The sequence below is a fragment of the Epinephelus lanceolatus genome, chromosome 16, assembly GCF_041903045.1.
Source record: "Epinephelus lanceolatus isolate andai-2023 chromosome 16, ASM4190304v1, whole genome shotgun sequence".
In the NCBI taxonomy this organism is placed as follows: Eukaryota; Metazoa; Chordata; class Actinopteri; order Perciformes; family Serranidae; genus Epinephelus; species Epinephelus lanceolatus.
In genome coordinates, this window is record NC_135749.1 from 33,099,513 (window position 1) to 33,125,431 (window position 25,919).

The 25,919-nt window shown below is 40.2% G+C and overlaps 1 protein-coding gene across 1 annotated transcript; it reads right to left on the reverse strand.

Moving 5' to 3' along the window:
- Positions 1-25,494, reverse strand: styk1a (serine/threonine/tyrosine kinase 1a). The gene is made up of 10 exons (XM_033637860.2): positions 25,261-25,494; positions 19,132-19,187; positions 8,167-8,373; positions 7,826-8,062; positions 7,380-7,561; positions 6,808-6,888; positions 4,777-4,991; positions 4,265-4,305; positions 4,057-4,153; positions 1-824 (listed from the first exon to the last, which is right to left on the reverse strand). The coding sequence occupies exons 1-10, from the start codon at positions 25,266-25,268 to the stop codon at positions 629-631; spliced, it is 1,320 nt and encodes a 439-aa protein (XP_033493751.1). The 5' UTR covers positions 25,269-25,494; the 3' UTR covers positions 1-628.
- Positions 25,495-25,919: the final 425 nt, after the last annotated feature.

A 25,919-nucleotide genomic window follows, 5' to 3' on the forward strand; every position in this document is an offset into this window, starting at 1 on the left:
CAGATTTAATCAGTTTTTCTGTCTTGTCAAACTCTGTTTTCAATTAACAGTTTATTTATATCTTTGGCTAAGACATTTGAGAATGACGTATAACCCTGCTTAGGTAGTTAGTATGAATATGAATACATGGTTGAGTATCATGCTAATTCTGTGTGTGATGCAAAAAGCTGCCTTTAAGGTTTCCATGCCCTGAACGAAAAGTCTGCATTGTCATCCTTTGATGGTCCACATAGAAGACATGGAAAGAAAAGCAATCCTAGTTTTATAGTGCAGTATTTTAGTACATTCACATTGTTATAAAGTGCATCCCCTGCTGTTGCTTCGGAGAAGCTGTTTGTACATATAAATATATATGTTACAGTTAAAAAGTGCAGGAAATTTACAGTTCTCTTTCATCATATTAGGCTTTAAGAGGACGATAGCTAGTCTACAGAAAAAGAAATATTTGCAATTCATATATTACTTTTCAAAAATAAAGGTTTAACTGTTCCAACAGTTCAAACAAATATAAGCAATGTGCATTTTTCTGCTAAAAGTTTTTTTCTTTCATTCATTCTTCATTCTTGCAGCAGTCCTCCAGTAGGACAACAGCACCAATGTAGTCCTGACTGATGTTGGTCCCAGCCAATCAGAGCACAGCATAGTTGTAAGCCTCTCCATATCCCGCCTCCCTCAGGTACTTCTCGAAGTCCAGTGGTTCAGGCACTCGGAGAACTGTCCTCCCATTGGCTGATTTCTCTCCGTTCTGCAGAGTTCTAATGAGTTCCGACATGGAGAACCGTTGGTCAGAGCGCCAGTGGCAGCAGCCTCTGATGATGGAGTACCTACAGACCAAGATATGGTAAAACACTGTTAAACAATACAATTTAAATATTAAAACTGAAAATACCACACCAGTTGACGCGTGCCAAATTCTTGTTTACAAAGACAGTCTCTCCAAAGAAATAACGGATATGGTCAACATTATCTTTAGTAAATATCACATTGACTTATATAAGGAAAAATCTGAAAAACCCTCATTAACTTGGTTTAGATATGCGTTAAAGAAATATTTTTTTCTCTTTACATACAGTACAGGCCAAAAGTTTGGACACACCTTCTCATTCAATGCGTTTTCTTTATTTTCATGACTATTTACATTGTAGATTCTCACTGAAGGCATCAAAACTATGAATGAACACATGTGGAGTTATGTACTTAACAAAAAAAGGTGAAATAACTGAAAACATGTTTTATATTCTAGTTTCTTCAAAATAGCCACCCTTTGCTCTGATTACTGCTTTGCACACTCTTGGCATTCTCTCCATGAGCTTCAAGAGGTAGTCACCTGAAATGGTTTCCACTTCACAGGTGTGCCTTATCAGGGTTAATTAGTGGAATTTCTTGCTTTATCAATGGGGTTGGGACCATCAGTTGTGTTGTGCAGAAGTCAGGTTAATACACAGCCGACAGCCCTATTGGACAACTGTTAAAATTCATATTATGGCAAGAACCAATCAGCTAACTAAAGAAAAACGAGTGGCCATCATTACTTTAAGAAATGAAGGTCAGTCAGTCCGGAAAATTGCAAAAACTTTAAATGTGTCCCCAAGTGGAGTCGCAAAAACCATCAAGCGCTACAACGAAACTGGCACACATGAGGACCGACCCAGGAAAGGAAGACCAAGAGTCACCTCTGCTTCTGAGGATAAGTTCATCCGAGTCACCAGCCTCAGAAATCGCAAGTTAACAGCAGCTCAGATCAGAGACCAGATGAATGCCACACAGAGTTCTAGCAGCAGACCCATCTCTAGAACAACTGTTAAGAGGAGACTGCGCCAATCAGGCCTTCATGGTCAAATAGCTGCTAGGAAACCACTGCTAAGGAGAGGCAACAAGCAGAAGAGATTTGTTTGGGCCAAGAAACACAAGGAATGGACATTAGACCAGTGGAAATCTGTGCTTTGGTCTGATGAGTCCAAATTTGAGATCTTTGGTTCCAACCGCCGTGTCTTTGTGAGACGCAGAAAAGGTGAACGGATGGATTCCACATGCCTGGTTCCCACTGTGAAGCATGGAGGAGGAGGTGTGATGGTGTGGGGGTGTTTTGCTGGTGACACTGTTGGGGATTTATTCAAAATTGAAGGCACACTGAACCAGCATGGCTACCACAGCATCCTGCAGCGACATGCCATCCCATCCGGTTTGCGTTTAGTTGGACGATCATTTATTTTTCAACAGGACAATGACCCCAAACACACCTCCAGGCTGTGTAAGGGCTATTTGACCAAGAAGGAGAGTGATGGAGTGCTGCGGCAGATGACCTGGCCTCCACAGTCACCGGACCTGAACCCAATCGAGATGGTTTGGGGTGAGCTGGACCGCAGAGTGAAGGCAAAGGGGCCAACAAGTGCTAAAAACCTCTGGGAACTCCTTCCAGACTGTTGGAAAACCATTTCAGGTGACTACCTCTTGAAGCTCATGGAGAGAATGCCAAGAGTGTGCAAAGCAGTAATCAGAGCAAAGGGTGGCTATTTTGAAGAAACTAGAATATAAAACATGTTTTCAGTTATTTCACCTTTTTTTGTTAAGTACATAACTCCACATGTGTTCATTCATAGTTTTGATGCCTTCAGTGAGAATCTACAATGTAAATAGTCATGAAAATAAAGAAAACGCATTGAATGAGAAGGTGTGTCCAAACTTTTGGCCTGTACTGTATATCAAGTGATACCTGTGCAAAAAGACTGTCAAACTATGTCACAATGTCTGGTATTTTGACCAAGATAGACAGTTTGTTGTGCATTATTTTTTCTTTGGGTTGGCTCTGCAACCATATGGTTTTGACCTTAGATTTTGCTTTGAAAACACCTTTATGTATATGGCAAATTCTCTCCACAAAAATAAAGGAAGAAGAGGGATATTGTGAAAATGTCAAGAGCAATTAATAGAACTATGAAATCTGATGCCAGATACTTGTGATAGGGACTTAGATTGGTAAGTAATCAAAAGAATAATAAAAAAATATAATAAAACTATTTTGTCAGTCTAGCCTAGGCAAAGGGTAAGATGTTCCTCCCATCTCCACTACTTCAGAATTGTTTTCAAGGCATTATCAATAGTGGGGAATCATTTTAGCAGCATTGTGTGAGCATTGAGGTGAGGAATCTATATGCTTTAGCACAGGGGTCAGCAACCTGTACTATCAACAGAGCCCTTTTTGGCCCAAAAAGCTCCCAAATAATTTGCCTGGAGCCGCAAAACATATCTGAGCCTTATAATGTAGGTAACAGGAAGTCTAAACTTGTCAATCAATATTACTCATGGGTCTAAATGAGCCTTTATTGAGATGATTTATCACAAGGTGGCTACTTATTCATACGTTATTCATAATTTGCAGGCTTGGCGGTAAAAGCAAACAAATATGTCCACGCACTGTTAAATTCTCTATTGTCCTCCAAGACTTTTTCTTATCTGGAATCCATAGCTAGCTCAGCTTGGGATATCCAAGACAAGCCATCACTACTGAGGCTTGGGAAAAGCAAAAGGCAATATGCAGTATGACGCACATTTAGTTGATGAACCATTTTCTTACTCTGTGAATAGACTACACCTTTTTACAATGGAGAATGTAAGACTCACCCAAGGCCTATGGCAATGAAAAATGAAAATTAAAATGTTAGAAAATAGCCATTATTAATTGCTATATAATGTTTTGATAAAGTCACAGGGAGCCACTGGAGAGGGGTGAAAGAGCGCTGGAGTCACAGGTCGCCGTCCCCTGCTCTAGCACCACATGATTTGTAGCTGAATTAAGACCCTTCCAAACTCATGTTTCCAGTGTGCAAAGTTGGCACTCTACAGCCTTATAAAATCTGTTTCCTAGGGTGCTGAGTAGCTGACCTGATAGAGCAGGCGCCCCATGCACAATGTCCTTGCAGCAGCAGCCACAGCTTCAGGTTCGTCCTTTTGCTGAATGTCCTCCCCCCTCTCTCCCCGTTTCATGCTACCACTGTCCTATCAAATAAAGCCCACATAAAATCTTTTTGAAGAACTGTTTCGTGCTGTTTGTCTTACAGTGAGTTGGAGCAGGTGGCTGGCCGTTTGAGATGCTTTCCTCTTTGAAGATACTGCAGAAGCTCAGTCGCCATGATGTGGGCAAACGGTGGGTCACCTATAAGCAAAGAAGTTTTTGTTTTAAATGAGTTGTATAGTGTCTAGCTGCAGTGATTGATTATATAAACAGCTTCTCTTGGAGGTATATCTGGAATTTCAGAACACCCACCTAATGTGACCATTTCATAGAGCAGGATACCAAAGGACCATCTGTCAAAAGAAGAGTAAAAGAAGGGCATTAAGTCACGAAACAGGAAAGGATTCAGGTCTCAGGTTAAACTAATGTTTATACAGTGCATAGGCACATATTTGCTTAGAAATCCATCCTTTATATCCCCTATAAATGGGCAGTATTTATGTAGGAGGCAGTGGAATCAATATTTACAGGCATTTTCAAACACAGGAATTGTTAATTAATCTTAATTGTGCACCAGAAATGATTAAAACACCTCTGACCCTTTGTTACAAATATTAAAAATGGTGGTGAAGCTTGCTTTTATTACAAACACATTAACATTAACACAATTTGAATAGACCAGTCATTCAACATCCTGTGATTTACTGGGATAAAACCATGTGGGAACATTAAGCTCCCGCTTTGATAACTCTGGCCGGGACATTTCAATGACATGCTTTACCTTCCTTGCATTTCATTTTCTTACAGAGGACATAGACACTCACACATCACAGCTTCGACCACTGGGTCGTCTGCTTAACACTTCAGGTGCCTGCCACTTCCTCATCTCCATGTCCTCTACTTCCCCTGGTGAATGGGCCTGTGTTCTCCTGCGGTAGGCCGAGCCTAATCCCCACAGCTTCGCTGTCAGATCTCCACCAACCAGAACGCTGCGAGCTCCTACGTTGCCATGGATGCACTGCTGACTGTGTAGGTACTCCTAAAAGATGTTCAGACAAAGACAAGGTGATGAGAGATGCTGGAAATTCTGTTTTCTTAGGACCTGGCTGTGAAAAGTAGAGAACTCCAGCAGTATTAGGACACTACAAAAAATGCATACAAATCCTTCTTTCTTCTGCAGATTTCTCATTGTATTTTCTTTTGACTAACAGTACAACAACATATGTGCGTTGAGGTAACTTCTGTTGTCAAATTTAACAATCAAAAGTTTCTTTCAAACTTTATCACGTACTTTCCTAAAAACATATCAGTCCACGTTCCCCATGAACCACTCTTCTCAACAGCTTAGCTTATTTTAAAAGAGAATATGTCACTTTTAAAGCTGGTTGGCCTGTTACTGCAGCTGTTTCATTCAACAGTGGTGAAGACAATAGGAAGCAGGTGCAAGGAGTTGAGCCTTCATTAAAACAAAATTATGACTAGTGTGTTAAATGCATGCAAAATCAATCAGCGCACACAAGGTCAAATGGCCTCCTAAGTTGCTATATGAGCAGTAATGCAGCATTTAAAGGGCTATTTTTGAAATACAGTCCATGTCCAGGTGCTCATACCACATGAAATATAACAAGGCTACATAACATCACTTCTAGCAAGTTTCAAAGAGTGTTTTGTTTTTCCTCTATTATTCTCTGGACTAGTTCATCTTGAAACATAAAAATACGGAATCCATCAACATGTTAGCCGTTCAGTACCAGGCCTGTTTCTAACGGGTAGCCTCCCGACAACTTTATCTTCACTTTACCCGTTTAAGACAAGTAAACTAACCATCAACACCTGCCTCACTCAGGGACTCACAGCTTTGCAGTTTACAGCTGTGTGTGGCTGCAGAGTAAATATAGGCTAAATTGAAATGGATATTTTGCATTATGAAAACATGTTTAGATTTTTCTGGCCTGATGATGGTTCTTGTTGGCCTGGCAGTAGGGGTATCATATCATATTGTTCACGGAAATACTGGTATCATTTTTAGTATGACATGAAAAAATCATACTGTGATACTCACAATATTTTCGATTTGTTGACATATGGACATCTCACTGTTACGCAGGGCCACAACAAGCGTGTCTGAGAACGAAATTATTACAGAGTCTGCAGTGGTTCCAACTGTGACGTCCTGAATGTTTTATGAACAGCCCTGCACTTCTCAGACTCTTTTAGCAACTTACTGCTCAGAGGGAACTCATTCAGCAGCTCCTCTGGCAGCAGCACAGCATCCCTCTCTCTCTCTTCTCTGGCCGTGCGCACACATTGGAGTTGGTGTTGTCAAGTGATTTTATCGTAAACTTTTGGTGATGTAAACCTATGTGACACTCGGCTCGACAAAAAAGCTACATATATGTAAATGTGAAAGAGTTATTGTAGCATAACAGCCTGTTACAGGTTACAGAGTAATGATTAGAGGAGACATGGCAGTGCATAAAGGTCCAGGTGGAAAAATAACAACAACTCAAAAGGGAACCACCTGTTAATTTATAGAGATCCCAGGGTGCATTTTTGTATTTATGTTGTTGTTCTATTAATATTGTATACAAAATCTGTATCTCTCATTTGTCATATTGTCAAGAATATTGTTAATGCTAAAATACCCTGATATATTGTTAGATGGTTTTATGGCCATATCACCCAGCCATACCCGGCAGCCTGTACAGTTGTGGGGGAAACACTGAATTGGGACATAGGCAGACAGGGAGTTAACAGTAAGACAGAATGAAGTCCCACACATACAGTATTTTGATCCTTGAAGCAGTGACAGAGACTGTCAGACAGAAGGACAGATAGACAGCAGTTTAACCAACCAGAGCAGAGGCCACTTGTCCTGCCATGGTGAAGATCCTCTTCTCTGTCATTTGACACGGAGACTCTGAACCTGCATTATCCTTCAGTGAGAGAGGAGAAGGAAAAACACCAGTTATTGTCAGTCTCCTTATAGTAGCTTTTTGATTCAGACTGCCAGACCTGTCTTTTATGACATGTGATATGGATACTGCTGTCTCTCCCTTTCAGCAGCAGTAAGATATATGGGTCTATACTGCCCCACATAGGCAAAGAGCAGTACTTTAACTACACTGTATTTATAACGCCACAGTCTTTACAGCCTTTGTCACGGTTTAGAGTTAACAGATAGTTTTAATGTTATTTGTCCAGTTAGAAGGTTTTAAAGTGCTTTGTATAATAACTTCTCTTTGTTTTCCTGCCCAGTTTAAACTTTAATAACCATTGTCCATCCTGAAATAAGCTGATTCCTTTACAGATGGCATCAAAAGTCTGAAATATTGCCCTCTGAAATGAGCACATATCCTGCAGTTTGTGATGTAAACCTCACTCTGAATAATCTGTCTCTGTTTAGGTGATTGATAGATGACTGTACCTGTCGACATCTCCACAGGTACCCCAGCAGGTCTCTGTGCTGCAGTTCCTCCACAACCATCATGAGGGGCGGCTGGACTGAAACCACACCGAGCAGCTCAGGTAGGAAGGGGTGCGGCCCCAGCCCCGACACGAAAGAGGCAAAACCCAAAAAGTGCTGCTTCTCACTGTTGTTTGCCGTTTCTGAATAACAGAATGAGTTTTATTACTTTTATTTGTAGTTTTTTAATGTGGAAAATCACTCCATTGATGTTCTAGAGACCGTGGAAGCTCTGATATTAAGCACATCCAAGCACATAAAAAAAGTACAAAACTCTGTTGTCTGTGAACCAGTTGTCAGACCATTGAACAGGAGAGCAAAACTAAACTTTTCCCTGCACTTCTTCAGCAGACATGCAGTAAGCAGTTGGATCTCTTTTAGGTTTCACTTTGTAAATCTCACTTTACCCTTCAGCATCCTCAGGATGACATTCCTGTTGTCCATGCGCGCTCTGTAGAGGCTGACTGTGTCATTGGGCTTAATGGAGAAGGTCAGCGGCAGGGCAGTGATCTGGCTAAAGGAACCATGATGCCTCCCTGTGGACATCTGTGGTACTGCAGCAAGAGTCGGCCTGACATTCTGCTGCACTTGTTGAACTGACATTGGCACCTCTTCATGTTCTAATGGGTTTATACCTGCAGGTGCTATTAAGAGAGACATAGATACAGAACAGTTTAGTAAACTGAGTTACAATAAAAAAATCTAACAAGAATAAGATGGACAGAGAGACTGTTGCATGCTCGCTTACCATCAATACCCTGTAGGTGATGTCTGTGGCCGTGTCTTTGTGTATGTCTGTGCGATGAGCTGTGGTAGGGATGTTGAAGGGATGCAATCCGTGACCGTTTCCGTTGAGGACGGTACCTCATTATGAGCAGGGCCAGTAAGGTGACCAGAGTTGCCAGGAGGAGCAGCGTAGGGACGATAATCACTGCCTGCAGATGCTCTCTTACAACTGAGAGAGAAAGAGAGAAGTTTATGTGTAAATGTCAGGTTCAAGAGGAGACTTTAAGACTTTAAAGTACAAGGTGTTTTGTGTGCCAGCTGGCAAGTTGGTGTAATTAGGAATGTCCTAACCCCTTGTTCCCTCTATCTAAGTTAAGACAGTACTGAGATGCTCAATCGACGCTCAACAATTACTCATTGACTTTAGAAACATTGTGTATTACTGAACTTTTGAAAAACTTTTGAAATAACTTTAGGAACATCATTCAGCTGAGAAACAGGCGCAAGATGAACTACACATGCCACAGCCTTTGGTTTGAGCTTTAAGGGAAGGCCAAAAGCACACCCCTGTAGAGGAAAGGAGTGCGTTGGATTTATAACTTAACCAAAAAACGAGTGTCAATGTGAAATGAAATGCGGCACAATAATAATTTTATCTGAACTATCTTGTTTTTATAATCTTTGGAAGCCTAAATTGAAATAGAAAATAACATTCGATTGTGTGCCCAGCTCAGGGGTCGGCAACCTTAACTATTAAAAGTGCCCTTTTTTGGCCAAAAAAAGGAAACCAAAAATCTGCATGGAGCAACAAAGCATATTTAAGCCTTGTGAGGAGGGTATCTAAAGGCTATGAACCGTTTCATTGCTATTCTGTTGCTAGGGCAACAACTTTGGTCCCTGTTTACTTCCTGTCAGCTTCTGCATTAACATACATTCAAACAGGAAATACAAAGGGACCCATTTAGAATGTTTATGTTGTCCGGTTTGAAACGGTCTATACACTTTTACAATCAGAGAATTATTTATTTCCTTTTTTCAACAAACACAGGGAGCCACTGTAGGGGATAAAGAGCTACATGATGCTCGTACCCCTGGCCCAGCAGTGTTCAAATACAGCAGGATGAACACATTGGCTGTTGAAAAGCTTGTACCTCCCAAGTGTTGACAGGTGCGCTGCTTTAAAATTACATCATCCTCTGTTTACAACAGTGTTGTTATGTTGATGTATAGCTAGATGACACTAATTTAAAAGCATGTCAGTATTTGAGTACAACTATAAATACCTTCACACTAACGTCAGGAATCCAGAATTTTAAACGTTGATACAATACTAGTAGAAAAAAATTATACTCAGTGTGTTTTTTGATACCATGGCAAAAGAGAGAAAAAGTGGCTGCAGAGAATGTTGTAACAGCCACTGGTTGAGGACCAGTTGATTTTCTTCTCTCTGGTTTCATCTGTTCAGCCTTAAGTTGAAAATCTGATTTCAGATCTGTTCTTTTTGAATCACTTCTGCATGTTTGATGCTACTGACTATATAATTAACTCAGATCATGCTGTTTTAAACATGTGGAATTGATAAAGTATATAAGTGTCAATACTTCTGACAACAATACCTCACTCTGTAAGACAAGTTTATTAAGTGAGCGGCACAGTCATGCAGCAGTTAGTGCTGTCGCCTCACAGGTTTGAACCCTCTGTGAGTAGTTTGCATGTTCTCCCTGTGTCAGCATGCGTTCTCTCCAGGTTCTCCAGATCCCTCCCACGGTCCAAAGTCATGCAGGTCAGGCTAACTGGTGACTTTAAATGGCCCGTAGATGTAAATGTAAGTGTGAACGTGTGTGACTTGTCTGTCTCTGTAGCCCCGTTTCCACCAAACACTTTCGGTATGGTACCTTTGGAGCCAAAAGTAACACTGCAGACGGGTCCATGTCATTGGTTCGACAGCCCATTAGTCCGACTGTCCGCGGTGCTGAACGGCTCGCGGCGGGCCAACCTGATCTCACAGAAATACGTGAAATGACCACGACCTCTTAACACCGCGTTCCGTGGTGGCAGCACGTAATGGGTTGAAATTACGTGCTGCCACCACGAAAACAATGCCAATGTAAAGTCAATTAGGATCCTCTCTCGTGGTGGACACACGGATTCCCTGATTCAATCACGTCACGTCAACCTCGTTTTCCTCAATGATATCTTTAACATTCCTGTACACACACAAAAACGCGGAAGTGTTCTTGATATTAAAACGGCAAATATATTCCTCTGTTATAATTTCCCACCAATAATAATAATAATGATAATAACGTGATAGTTAGGCTGTTCTAGATATTTGTTATAGCCTGTTCAAATATTCAATCACAAAAACGCCGTTTCTAGAGAACTTGCTAAAATATCTGAAATGAACCATCATGCCTACTTTTTCTTAACATATTTCATCTAGGTGCAGTGTCATTACTAGTTCAGCTTTACTAGACATTTGATATATTCAGTAGATGTATCTTTTTACGACCCTGTTTTACAAGCCGCAAAAAAAACTTACCGTCCCAAAAACGCCGTTTTTAGAGTACTATCTAAAATAACTACGATTAGCCAACATCCTTGCTTTTTTTCTTAACATAGTTCATCTAGGTGCAGTGTAATAACTACTTCGGCTATACTAGATATTAGATTTATTCAGTAGATTTATCTTTTTACAACCCTATTTTACAAGCCGCAAACGAACCTACTGTCCCAAAAACGCCGTTTCTAGTGTATTAGCTAAAATATCGAAAATTAGCGGACATCTTTACTTTTTCTTACCATAGTTCATCTAGGTGGAGTGTAATAATTAGTTCGGCTTTACTTGATATTAGATATATTCAGTAGATATATCTTTTTACAACCCTATTTAGAGCCCTACTTTGCAAATCAGAAGAACTACAACTATGTTGCTGATATGTATCAAACTGCATGGCGCGGTCCCAGGGAATTGTAGTTTTATAAAAATCTAAGTGTTTTTCCCAGATTTGGAAGTTGTAAATACTGAATTGAGAGTACACTGTGGACTTTAAGGGGATGGTAAACACATTTGTTTGATTTTAAATATCTAATTTCTAAATGGGTGAAAATTAATTTTATCCATATTTAATCCATATCTGACAGCACCCTCAGTTGTTGACTACACTCACATGATAGCTGAGGTCAAGAGCTCTCTATAACAGTTGGTCCCATGTCTGTACCCCCTTTAGTTGCTGAGTTATAAGCCCTCAAACATGCACTGAGGTCAAGGTTCAAAGGTCAATGGCTGAAAGCAGGAGCCATGTAGAGTCATCATACTGACATATGTCACTCTCCAGGTTGAGACCTTTCCAATGATGTATTTGGTTTAGCTCTACGACGAAGTTTAGATTTTTTCATTTTTTGGACACAAGCCATGCCAGGTGTAGTTTCAGAGAGCACTTTGAAGGCCCCGTGTATAAAATGAGTTTTGTTTGTTTCTTTGCTTGTTTTTTTTCTTTTTTACTGTAGATAGTTACTAAAATGAGTCATCCTCAGACAATACAATACTACTAAAAAGTAAAACCAATAATAACAATAATGAAATAAGCAAAAATAATATTAAAATCATATTGAAATGTTAAAATCTATTTACAGAGTGGAATGGTAGCCTAATAGATAACTTAGATAATATTTATTATTGTTTAGACACTTTATTATTGCTTAGATACTATTTTGCCTATTATTGTATTTACTTTTAGCATGTTCTACTTTTGAGTAATTTCCGAGAAGTTATGATAAAAAAAAATAAAAAATTACAGACTATAGGAGACAACCTCTTCAATGTCTCACGTCAATTAATTAACACGATTTGTCGGCTTTTTATAATGCCTTTTTTTTTTTTATTTGCTGCTGTCTCCAGTTGAGAGTGGTGATTTGCTAAATACATTCTACAATAATAATTAGATTAACATTTGGTCTATAATATTGTTGGCTATATTACGCATTTTAATTAAAAAAAACGGAAGAATAAAAGAAATAAAAACCAAAATAATTACTTTTTTTTTTATTGATACTCCTCTCTGACACACACACACACACACACACACACACACACATTGAACACACGAATGAATGAATGAATGAATGAATGAATGAATGAATGAACATTGGAAGTGGTTCAGCCACAGTCCCGCCGGCTGGCGCGGTCACATTGAGATTACATTTGTTTTTTATTACTAGCAAAATGTTTTATATTGACCGTATGAATGGTTTCGTTTTCAAATAAATATTTGGAAACGAAAATATGCTTTGGTGTACTTTTACAGAGTTTTGCAATATGTATATAGCCTACCTGTATCAAAATGTATAATTTTCAGCAGCGGTTTGTGTGACAGCTGCCACGGTCGGAGGTATAACCAGCGGGGCAGCCGCTGGTTCTGTGGCGCTGGCTTGGGGTCCACTCTCCCCTGGTGGAGTGGAGGGTGGCCGGGGTTGCCAGGGGCAGACGGCTCCATGTGATGGTGTTTCCTCTCTGGTTCTTCCGTGCTCAGCCTTATTTTTATCTTCTTATTTATTTATTTATTTATTAGTGGCATCTGGATTCAGTTACGGCAGACGGATGGCAATCTGAAATGGAATGAAGCCCACAGACGGCAGAGAGCAGCTACAAAACAAGTAGTGGAACGCGCCCCATCCGCCCACAGCACAATGCTCTTAAAGCCCCACGCTATCAAAAGCTGGCAAAATACATTTATTTTATTTTATGGCCTTGACATTAACCTGTCATATTGTTGAGTTATCAAGGACACTTCCACGTTTTTGTGTGTATACAGGAATGTTAAAGATATCATTGAGGAAAACGAGGTTGACGTGACGTGATTGAATCAGGGAATCCGTGTGTCCACCATGGGAGAGGATCCTAATTGACTTTACATTGGCATTGTTTTCGTGGTGGCAGCACGTAATTTCAACCCATTACGTGCTGCCACCACGGAATGCAGTGTTAAGAGGTCGTGGTCATTTCACGTATTTCTGTGAGATCAGGTTGTTTACACTAGTCTGCTACTACAGACATTTAAATATGTATCAGCTTTTTACATTTATTGTTAGTATTTTGCCACCATGGAACTAAGCTCACATTAGCTTGCAAAGATGAGCTAACAGTTAAACAGCGAAAGCGCCAGCTGCTTAGTATTAACTCCTTGATCATAACAGAATACTCTAACGTTAACTGTCATTCCTGCTCAATTTTGAAAGGCCACTACAAGAAAATTTGTTCTTTTTTTGTATCGTCAAAGCGATAGTGAGCCATAGATGTTTGTATCTGGCTGCTAGCATGCTAAAATTTGCATGCTAGCTCACCAACTGTATCCTTAATTGTTCTCCAGGATTGTACCCAGTGACAGAAAGTTTTGCGTAATGAAAGTGAGGGTTATGGGGGACCAATCTAAAGCACATGATAAACCAAGAACACCTTTTAATGTTTTGGCCTTTTAAATGAGCAGTGGGGGAAGTTATTAACTTAAATGATCAAGCAATTGATTAGCAGAAAGCATTAACTAGCTAGCATGATAGCTAGCTATCTCTGTTATCTAATGTTGTCTTGAGACCATCACATGGATGTTGACCCTGGATGGGTCGCAGTGGGTCGCCCAGTGTCAGCCGAGATAGGCTCCGAGATAAGCATTTGCGGATAATGGATGTTTATTGCAACGGTACAAGCTAGGACAAAATGAAAAGGAAATTAACTTTTAAATCTGAATATTGTGTAATCAGTCAGATATGAATTAAATCATCAGTTCTCAGTGAAAAACAGAATATCAGCAGGAATTCACTTAATTTAGTCAGTTTGTTATAGCTCAAAAATATTTTTTGCCATAAAGCTAATCTTGTTATTTTATTTTAGTGCTTTTTGATGTAGTTTCTATACTTTTTGTCACTATGATAATGAGTCTGTATAATTCAAAGGCATGTGGACAGCATTAACCAGCATTGCTTGTCATTGTCATACTATTGCATTGCTCATTGCCTGTGCCCCACTTGGCTGTTAAACAACCCGTCCTGCTGCATTGTTGCTTCATCGCCAACATAATACAACTGGGCTGTAACTGGCAGTAAGACTGGTCCAGGAGCTTTAGTTGAGTCATGCATCACTGAGATTCAGACAGTGCTAATTAGAGCTGCGATACCTCTGAGGTATAGACCAAAATAACCCAGTACCAAGTAGTATTGTAGCTTCTCCAGTCAGATGATACCTGCCTTCGATCCTTTTTGTACCCAGTTTTATAAGATATTTGCATGGTTTTGCTTAAACCCAGTCACTGCAAGCATTCACTAATTTGCAACATGTGATTGGCCCACTGCTGCAGCATATACAACCCATACATCAGTTTGTGTGGTGAAGTCAAGAATGGTGTATTTGACATAAGTTTTTTTTGTAAAGTTATTAAATAATTATTTTAATCATTTGAATGCATTCAGAATGTTTCTGTGTAAGAATATTTTGCATGGGGAAGAGAAAAAAAGGTATCAAATGAAGTACTCTGTTGGTATTGGTGTCACTTTAACATTGGTACTGGTACTGTAACTTCTAGACGGTACTCAGCCCTAGTACTGATTCAGTTCAATTCAATTCAATTCAATTCAATTCAGTTTAATTTATAAAGCCCAATATCACCAATCCCAATTTGCCTCAGAGGGCTTTACAGCATATGACATTCATCGTCCTTTGGACCCTCGCAGCGGATAAGGAAAAACTCCCCCCGAAAAACCTTTAACAGGGAAAAAAATTCATTGGTTGCATGCATATTGAACCGCTGACCCACTTTTTGGATAGCTGCCAAGCAGGAAATGCATAAATGTTTTCCTGGTTACACAGGGTTCTACTCATTACATTATGTTCACTTTAACTCCTTCACTGGATTTCCCTGTGTAACTTTATATTCATTATTTTTATTACTTTGATTTAATTATGTCTTTCATTTGATCATTTATAATTATGTGTTTCCTCAAGCCCTTTTAGTACCATACTTAAGGTGTAGACCAACACACCCTTATGTGACATTACTACACTGCAGTATTAGCCATCAAATCCATCATCTCACACACCTCCTGTCGTTGCAATCCTGATGTAAATTCAGTGTTGTTAGAAGAAAGACGCTGGAATGTAAAGCCACTGATGTGTGCAAACAGACCACTGCAATGTTCTGGTTGCGGCACATTTTTAGGTGTGGTGAGGGATTTGTAGAAATGCATAAATCATTTCTTGTCCTTCTCATTAAAGGCTTGGTTTGAGCTTGAACTTTGGATACCTTTCCTCCTCAAAGACTCTATTCAAGTACAACAGTTAAGGCTGTTTAGTCTTTCATGTTTGTTAAGACGTCTAGCACTCCCATTCTACTGATATATTGACTCCTATTCTGTCATCAGACGTAAGCTCAGTTTAATCTGTGAAAAAAAAAACATGCATACGTAAGGACAGTTTAAGGTGCTAAATAAAGACAAGAATGAACGCATAGAAAGTCAGCATGAAAGAATCTGAATCTGGAACCTGAACTCAGAAGAATTGAAAAAAGTCTTATAAAGCCCAGTTCAGACCAAAGACTGGGAATGAGACAAACCCGTTTTAGAACTTTGAGCTTGCCTTGAGCTGACTGATGCGGTCACCTGCAACTCAACTGGTCAAATCGCCAGCGGCTGGTTCCAGAACATAATGTACGTCACCTGTTTCAAAAGCCAGTCGGCTCATAGTAAGTCTACTGGTGAAGTCAAAATGACCACAGATGGTGTGTTCACTTGCTACAGCAGGTGCTCTGTCCCAGCTGAGCCCTCTGTTTTTGTACTCACGGTGTGCCGGCGTTGGACGGCAGGTCACTGCTGCTGCTCGCTGTATGTGCTTATACCCCTCACACACCTCACCTTTATTTATATTACTGTGTGATATTTATTATGAATACAGTCCATCTGTGCTCATTCTGTTCATGTTTTTCGCCATTTCATCACTACTACAAATGCAACTGTCGTCAGTATCTCACTATCACTATCCTTATTCATAGTTTAAAAAGCTACAAATTATATTCAGCCACAAAATGAGCCTGAAAAGCTGCAAAGCAGTACAGAGAGTTGTTGCACTGAGATGATACACCATCTCATCTAGTTGCATTGGCGTAAGCCAGCAGGTTTTTGAGAATGTTGCAGATTTGCAACTTTCCAAGTAGTTGCCCGTTTCATCTTGTCTCGCCACAAATCTTTGGTCTGAGGTGGGCTTAAATAGACACAGGACTAATCATTTATGAGATTTATGCTACATTATAATCGTATTATGATGCAGTTAAAATAACAGATTCATTTCAAAAGTAGCACTGTAACTACATTAAATGCAACTTGATTTTCAGTTGATAGACGTTAATAAAAAAACATTTACTGGTATGGTTCTTGAAATGCAAGATAACACAATTCAAATCAGACTTCCCAGCACAATGTGTGACTCAGTAGTATTACTGCATCTGATTGTGTAATCACACATCACTTGAAACTCCAGTATTTCATGTGACCTTATCTAGAGACTGGATGTTGCAACATCACGGTAGTGGACAGTTTCACTGTTAAATAAATACAGAAATGATAATGTACTTTATGGTTGCTAAACACCAGTGCATTATCAGAATTTGGTCAGACTGTCAGATATTTATGGAAGAGACAACGAATACAACTGAGTGATTATGACAACAACTATGTATTTCTGTTTACTGTAGAGACAAGAGAATACATTTCTGAACCAGAATATACAGGAGAACTTTTGCAGAGGGAGACTGAACAGGCCGAAAGAGAGAGAGATGTATAGAAATATGGCAGTTCTACGGTAGAGAAAATGTACTGCATTAAGTAAAGCGAAAAAAATATTCACCTGACCTCCAAGCCACAGCAGTACATAGCCTAGCTTCTTTGGCGCTACTCCTGTCTGCTTATCCAAACTGTGAGAAAGCCAACTGATGTCTGCTGTAGATAATACACTGTCTATGGATAAGTACCTAATACAGCCCCTCCACCAAAAATGCAAACTACCCCTTCAATAGCTTTGAACCAAATGTTTCATTTGCTAAATGTTTGCCAGGACAAAATGTGTAACTGTAGGTCTAATGTTTGTATGACCGCAGAAGAAGCATTCACCAGCTGTCTGCTGTCTGCTGATGTACTGGGTTTACAGTCTAGGGGCTGTAAATCAAAGTCAAAATGCAAAAGCCAGAAAATCAACGTGGTAGGATGAAAAGGTCTCTCAGTAAGAGACAGTGATGGCCAAATGAAACCTCATGAAGCGTTTTCTTTATTTTATGAGCCCACTAGATGGCACTCTTGGTTTAAAAAGGGAGGCTCAAAGAATGGCAATTCAATGTGCTTTTAACCTCTTGTTGAAAAAAAAAAAAGCGCCAACTAGTGGGCTCATAAAATAAAGAAAATGCTTCATGAGGCTTCATTTGGCCATCACTAGTAAGAGAAAAGAGGAGCCTGTTGATTATTATTTTTTAACGTACCAGCCAGGATATAAGATAAGAAAGGAAACCCTGGCAGCAGTTGAGCTCATTTTGATGGCAGGAAGGAAGAAGATGCTGATGTGAGGCAGGTAATAATTAGGGGTGGGGGGAAAATCGATCACAATATTTTGTGTGGCAATATGGTATCAATACACAGACACCAAATATCTATCTTTTATGATATACAATATTAATTTTTGCGAATACACATTTTGATACAATGTTTGTTACTAGAATAATAAGATCAATTGCTTTTCCTGGTGAGGTCAGTAGAGGTCTCAGTCAGCGGCATTTGGTAGGAAGTTCATCAAGACAAAGATGGAGGCATTGGAGATAAAAAATAAATAAATAAATAAATAAATAAATAAAAAAATCAGAAATGTGTCGCATTTAAATCAAACGTCTGGACTTATTTTGGATTTTTTAACACGGAAGGAAAGGAGGACTTGGATATGACACATCCAACTTGCAAGCAGTGTCACATGAAAATAAAATACTCGGGGAATACCACGAACATGAGGGCTCAAATCATATTCCAACATCCAGAGATAGCATTAGCCGCTGACAGCCAAGCTAACGCTAAACCTGCTCTGCCACAAAATAACACAGTCCGTCACCTACAGAGGACTGGTGACTGTCTCACGTTCTCCAAACTAGTGCAGTACAAAAAAATCGGGGGGGGGGGGGGGGGGGCTGTGGTTGTAACAGACATCGCTCCTAACATGGGTGTTGCCAGTCAGTTAGCGGGATACCTGCATGTGAAGTGTTCTGCTCACATGCTTAATCTGACCTTGCAGAGGGCATTAAACCCGCCAACAGTTCAGTTTGTCAGGTATGCAGCATTTCTGACAGGTTTTATGATGGTGTTGGTCAGTCTGTCTGCTTTGCATCACATTCTGCTGCAATAATATGATTAAAGTCAGATGAACAGACTAAAAACTTTAGGAAAAACTGATGTTGGGGAAGTTTTCCTGCAGGGAAATAATTTGCAGCTGGAAAAAACCGTAATAAGTTGCAATATATCGTAATATATTATATCGCAATGTCAGCATATTGCAATACCGCAATGATATTGTATCATGACCTAAGTATCGTGATGATATGGTAACATAATATGGTAATTGAGTGAGACTGAGAAAAAAATAACTGAGAAAGGAAGAAATCTGTGATAGTGACAGAGTAAATGCTGAGAGAATAACATTGGAGGAAGATGGAGTCCTTAGAAGAAGCAATATAGCGGTTGTCAGGTCAATCTTATCGCTGCCAAATTCTGGAATGTGGACATGTTTCAGGTTAGCAAAGAAAGCACAGGGCATTTGCAGAAAAGAGGAGGCATGTGAAGAGGGGGAGAGAAGTAAAGGAAAAGGGAGACAAGACATGAGAGGAGACAGGTTGAGGAGGAAGGATAGGAAGGGGGAAAGTGTACAGTAGGTAATGAGAAAGGGAGAGATTAAGAGTGGCAGTTGTGTACTTACTACAGAGGTTGTCGTCCGGTGCACACACAACATCGGCCGTGGAGTTGGATGACATGCTGGAGAGACAGAGAGGAACACAGATAGATCATCAGTCAGAGGAAGAGATCAACATTACCTCTGCTCAGCAGCCACTCTAAATCCTCTAAGCTTAGACAGAATGATGCAGTATCTGCTTCTAATAACTCTATACACAGTATCGCTAGGTGAAGTAGCTTGTTAAGATTTTCACTGAGCTTTAAGAGCTATCTGTGAAGTTCAGTAAAAAGCAGAGCACACACCCAGAGGGATATCGACTATTAGTGATCAACTTGAAGAACATTTTAGAAAATGTAAATATTAACTGTGGCATTTTTTTCATCTATACTTACACCACAAATATTACCTGTGACCTTTATTATCTGGACTGGCACAGCAAATATAAAGAGGAGTGCTCGATGACTTGTTTTCTCAGCGTATAGTTACCCAGCTATCAGTTACACAGATAATAGAGGAGCAGAGATCAGCATTACCGTCGCTCAGCTGTGACCCAAAATCCATAAAAGCCTTGAAAGGATAACCTGGCATTCAGCAGCCCATTAAACTTCTCAGATCACACACATGATATACCAGATGTATTTTATCTTAACATTTCCCTGGAACTGTTAAGGTCTCACATAAGTAGTGTTATATTTACCGTATAGTAGATCATCATTTTGTTTAAATGACATCCTCTCTGTAAGGAGTAGCTAATCAGTTGGTTGTTGGGGGAATTTAGAGTTCAGGGTTTTTTCATACTTGTATTTATTGGGTGGCACCCCACTTCAATAAAGATGCAAAGTCCCCTCCTTTCTGGTGGACCACCATGGCACCTCAAAAATAACTACGATGATTTTGCATGTCACAAAGGTCAAAGCTAGTCAGAAAATTGTTTATAAGGCTGAAAATACATAATTACAAGGACCACCTAAGTCTTATAGGTGATGTCATAGCTTTCTCTGTTGCTGAACCTATGATGCCTGTGTTTCGCACAAGGATATACTCACACGAGCAATAGTTCTTCCTCTTTTTTCACTTCCTGTCTGATAAAAAGAACAGGAGTCGCTGAACAAACACCTCAGGTAAAATAACATTACTTCAGTCAGGATCACTTTGGTCAAAGAAAATCTTATTTCCACTTGCAGTATTATATTTGGTGGCATGGCTCTGTTCTGGGGCCTCTCTGCTTTTCCTAGGCCTAAGCAGAAAGACTGAGGCAGAGAGAGCAAATCTCCCTGCCCTTCCATGCACCTACATGGAAAGCCTAAGGCAGGAAGAGCAGCAGCGAAGACCCCCCGGGAACAGAACAAAGCACCCATCAATTATAGACATAAATGACATTGATAAGTCAGACACAACATGAAAAGGTGGAGGCGGGTTGCAAAGTGGCTTGCAGAGGAAGCAGCAACAGTAGGCAGGCCAGAGCAGTTTAAATAGGGCGCCCTGAATGAGATTTGCCAACTGATTGCATAGAAAGGAATCATGTGATCAATCAGCTGCTCCATCAGTTGATTGGTTGTTTGAGATCAGCTAATGTAGCTGGGGTGTGAGCTGAGCTTGACATCGTGTCCTGCCTGAACTAACGCTATGCTCAATATTTGTGCATGGAGCAAGTCTAGGTCACCTGACTAGCTGGTGTAGGTGACATACCGTAAAACTTGGTGTATAAGTCGCACTTTTTTTCCCTTTTTTTCATCTAAAAAGTTGGGTGCGGGTTATAGACCGGTGCGACCTATAGACCAAGGTAAATGCTGACATAGGTAATTTGACCCACAAGACGGCGCTAAGTTAGGCTCACCAAACGTCCTCTTTTGCCCGGACATGTCCACTTTTCACGTCCCGTCCGGGGCGTCCAGGGGTCTTTTATAAACTGATGATAATGTCCAGTTTTCCGTGTGTTTGTGTGTGTGTGTGTGTAAGTGTGTGGCACGGGCAGCATATTTCTGTCTGAACCCGGACTGAGCCCGACATTATTTAATGACCAAAGCACTGAGTTTGTGTCACACAGTGGTTACAGGCTATTTAACAGGCCGGGCGTGCGCCGTGGGTGCTCAGCTGCTGAGAGGCAGACCTCCGTGTTTGAGACGGGAGTGGGAGGCGGGAGGTCCGACGCTTCTAGCGAGAGGAGAGGGAGAAATAAAACAACACTACATTTTCATTTCATTTTGAAAGCTGACCGATGTTGTTATACCGTAATTTTATTTCCTGAAGAGGTTGTTTGGAAAATTGCAATCTGAAAAGTAACCAAAGCTGCTTAAGAGGTTATTGTGTTTTGAATGTTTCAAATTAAAAATAAAGGGAAACAGTGTAGGAATAACTTGTATAACGTTTTTATTAACGAATAGTAATATAAAACCTTGTTTTCCCTGTTTGAGACCTTAAAAAATAGACTGCGACTTATATGCCAGTGGGACTTATATTCCGAGTTTTATAGTATATTGTGCGAGATGAGAGATGTCATTCATTGAGCAGTATCACACAAAACTAAAACATACTACAACAAATTTTCTTGACTTGCAAAATTATCTTTTGAATTGACAAACATATGTGTATTTCATGGCACAATTTAAAAGGGATCAAAAATTATTGTGCATGTTTTTTCCAAAATAAGGTCCCATGGAGGACACTGAAAGGGGTGGGACTTCACGTTTCTTTATCAACATTGCCTGCTACATATTGATTTTCTAGTTTTAAAGGTGCCCCCACACACGCCTACCCCCTTACAAAAACATTGACAACGGACCTGACTGCATCTATTTTTTTTTCTACCTACTGTAGATGAAACCGGCCGCATTTTCATAGACACTGCGTTCAGGCAGGTAGTCTCGAAATACGACAGCTACAATAGCTTGGGAAATAGCAATATGGGGCACTGAATTTGAATAAGTTACTGTTTGGCAGACCATAAATGAGACTAGAATTAGCAGTGCTGTCACTTTACCCAAAAATTAAGATTGAGGAAATTGAAATGACAAGCAATTTGTTCGAATGAATGGGAGTCCAAAATAGAGTGAACTGGGACTGTCTCATAACCATGTGTGGCCAGGGATGTATATCAGTAAGTGCGAGAATTAACTATGTTCAAGCCAACAGTCAAATTTTCAATGCGATATTTCAATGCTATATTTCTAAAGTTTCGACAAAGTACAATTGCGACTTGCAGGTGTTTCCATTAAAAGGTGTTTTGTTGCTGAGCCGTAATTCTCGTAAAATCTCGTCCTCCGAGACTCCACTTTGTTTGCGGAAGTAAGATGGACATTCCTAATCTCTTGCAAGCTGAAACAATCATCTCGGTTGCCACTGCTGCTGTTGTAGTAGTCTACGACCGAAGACGAAGAGAGCGAGTGGTATTCCAAAGGCAAAGTCCTTGTGTGTGGCAGTGACCATGGATAAAAGATTTCTGGGAGAGGATTGTGAACGAGGAATTCACAGAGGACTTGAATGTCCGGTGACGTATTTGCGGAAACAGTGTTTCCATTACACTTTTGCAATATACTTTGATATCGACACATCTAAAAAAAACTTCCTCATGAGAGCGTAAAAACTTTTTCTCGATATTTGAGAGTTTTTTCGAAATGTAGGTGTTTCCATTACCAGTTTTTTTATTGCGATATTTAGGTTTTGCGCATTTCTAGGGTTAATGGAGACGCACTTTGTGACAGCGCTTTAAGCTAGCACACTCTGTGGTCCCTCTGCCAGTGCCAGCGCTGGGTGTAACCTGTGCAACAGCAGTAACAGAAAGTTTGCTAATCCGGGGCAACACCCCATCCATCAGCTACCAGCAGAAATACAATCTGATGCTGCGGGAAACACAGGAATATATACTGAATGGCAAGGTTTCTGTGTGTAGTTGTATGCAAATTTCCTCTGAGCACATTTGTCTTTACATCTGACCTTGTGCCTCTGTTTTTTTTCAAACAAACATGTTCTACACAACTCGTCGATCCTATATTCAAATCAGGAGGTTAAAAGGAAGGACACACACTTCTGCATCCGGGATGCCCTGGAAACCACTTTGAACAAGTAGTGGCATGTCTAGGCCTACTGTTGTCCTCCTGTCCATCTGATTTGTTTAACAAATGTAGCCAAGGGTGAGATCCGTCTGTCTGTCCGCCTGGTGGAATCAAAATACTGCCTGCCTGAGATTCAGGCATACACTGTCAGGATCAGCCTCCTCCCTCGCCTAATCTGTCACTCACTGTACTCAAGCACTCAGATAGTCCTTATACACAGCTGATGAAGAAAGAGAAATAAGGCCAAGCTAACAGATAATCAACGAATGTTTAATGTGCAAAGGTTATCAACCTGGGCAAATATTAATGTACTCTGAAACATTAAGTAAGAGAGTCAACATGGTTAAACCACAGATTAGAGAGACGGACAGCTTCTTCATTAAAATCACTTTGCTCTCTTCCTTTGGTTTAAATATACATAATTGAATTCTGACTGACCATCGAACAACACTGTTTCAGGTTTAATCATTATTGTACAGCAACAGATTCAAATTGATGATTTTTGATGATGACTGTTGTTACGTGGTCACCTAGTGAACTATGCAGCTATTTAACATCTATTGAAATCACTAAAATGAGTTTTATGCTTCAAAGAAATACTGCAGAGCACTTAGTGTACATTACTGCATTAGCTAATTTATTTGTGTTGCAAAGTATTAGATGAACATTTGCCTTTGGCTATGAGCAGCTTATATGTTGTCAGTCAAGTAATACTTAAGAAATCGTTCTCATGCCTACCTTGTCCTTTTCTGTCATCTGAAGAACTGTTTCACCAACACATGTAATGTACACTACAGGCCGTTGTTGTGATGTCATGGTATTATTATCAATACTGCAAAGACACTTGCTCATGACACATACCAGCAAGTACAAAGTGTGTTTGTTCCATGTGGTAATACTGCAGCGTCATCCTCACAAAGCACTGAAAAGTCTTATTATAGAATGTACTCTCGGTGTGACACATACACATTGCCTTACGAAGTCACACTGGTATGTTGTACATTTTTTAAGACAAAACACAGACTTTAGCCTTTAGAAAGGATGGATGTCACTGAACCTGTTTGTCTGCATTGTTCTCCCACATTCTCATATGTTAATGACACTCCCGTATCAACACACACCTGCAGGCACAACAAAAGACTGGGCCATCCCACAAAACACACACACACACACACACACACACATGCACGCACACCACAAGAGCAGACACTTGAAATATGCTGATAAAGACACATAGACGTGTAAATACACACAAGTAAAATGATCAGTGTCTGAACTTTTTGACTCACCAGCTAAGGGGACTGGTGGATGAAAAAATCCACTGTCCAAGTATTTTTTTTACCAGCCAAAATGACACATTGCCTTATTATGTCACATATACTTTTGTGCCAGCAGATTTCATTGGTAGTAAGGTATTATGTTGAATGTAAACTTAAAGAAGAGGTGAATAAGTTCTCTCTGTATATGCCTCTTGCTTTTATTTGTGAAAGGTAAGAACAGAAGGATTAAGCTGTAATGTGCTGCTGTAGACTGTGGCAGGTTGACTTCTTATTACCATCATAAGTATAGGTGCAACTCTCAGCTACACCTAAGCATAATGGAAGCTGGCAGCAGACCAGCTGCAAGTAATATTTCAGCAGATCAGCTGATGCACAGTCCTGTAAACAGTGAGACAATCAGCCCACAGCACTGTTCAGACATGCGTAAAAACACATGTAGTGTGTGCATGTGTGTGAATGAAACACTGACACTGACAGCAGAAGAGCAACAGAGCAGCACGCCCCCTAAATGAGACTCGGCATAGTTTTTTCTTACACAACAGTTTTGGTACAAACGTTTACCTGCCAGTGTGACAGGTAGCCCTCTGAAATTGTACTCACTCAATCAAAAATCTGCCTGCATTTGGCGCTTGGCAGTTGTTCATTATGGACCCTGAGTATGGAGGGTCAGAACACACATGCAAATATCTCATAGGATGATACCATAAACATTAAAGTTATACTGTTAAACCGTCTACTCACACAGCACTGTATGTGGATGTGCACACAGTTTTTTACACACAAAATAAGTGATATCAGTCACATATTTTTTGTCATCTTACCTGGCCATCTTTGTGGGACTGCAAAGGTATCAAACTCTTTGTGCTCCTCTTATCCAAAACATGTAGTCCGCTGTCCCTGTGAGCCGCCTCTCAGTTTTCATGTTTTCGCAGTTGGCCTGCAATAAATCGTGAAATCCATAGGCAGACACATTTCCAGTGAAGACACTGGTGACGTTGGAACCTCTGTTTCTACTTTGCTGTCACCAGCATGGTGTGTTTTCTGACTTGTGTCTCTCCTTTCTCCCTCCTCCCTCTCTCTTTTCCTCTCTCAGGTTGGCCACACCCACCTCTCCAACACATTTTCCTTTCCACCCTTATCACCTGCACACACCTTGCACTCAGTATCACATTTGTGATGTACATGTACTTGTGTGTTCACGGTTCAAGTGTATTTGTGTGTGCGCTGAGTTTCCAGACAGCTGGCTGCATATGTCAACTTGACAGACTTGGGGTTACTAGGTGGAGGGGCAACACGATGTATTCTGTCACCTGTGATATGTTGTATCCAGTAATAGTCGAGCTGAAATATCAGAGTTTCTATCCAAACAAGTAAACATACAGGCATTTATAATATGACATTGACTAAAAGAGCTCGGGAATGGGCAACTTAGAAAGAACTTCACTGATGTAACAAAAGGGAAAATGTTAATAAAATCGTG

Bases quoted from the DNA above. Each gene is read 5' to 3' on its own strand.
- styk1a (XM_033637860.2), bottom strand. The intron at 8,063-8,166 runs GTAAGCGAGCAT...CTCTCTTAATAG, and splicing joins TCACCTACAGGGTATTGATG to CACCTGCAGGTATAAACCCA. The intron at 4,306-4,776 runs GTGAGTGTCTAT...TTCTTTTGACAG, and splicing joins AGTGGTCGAAGCTGTGATGT to ATGGTCCTTTGGTATCCTGC.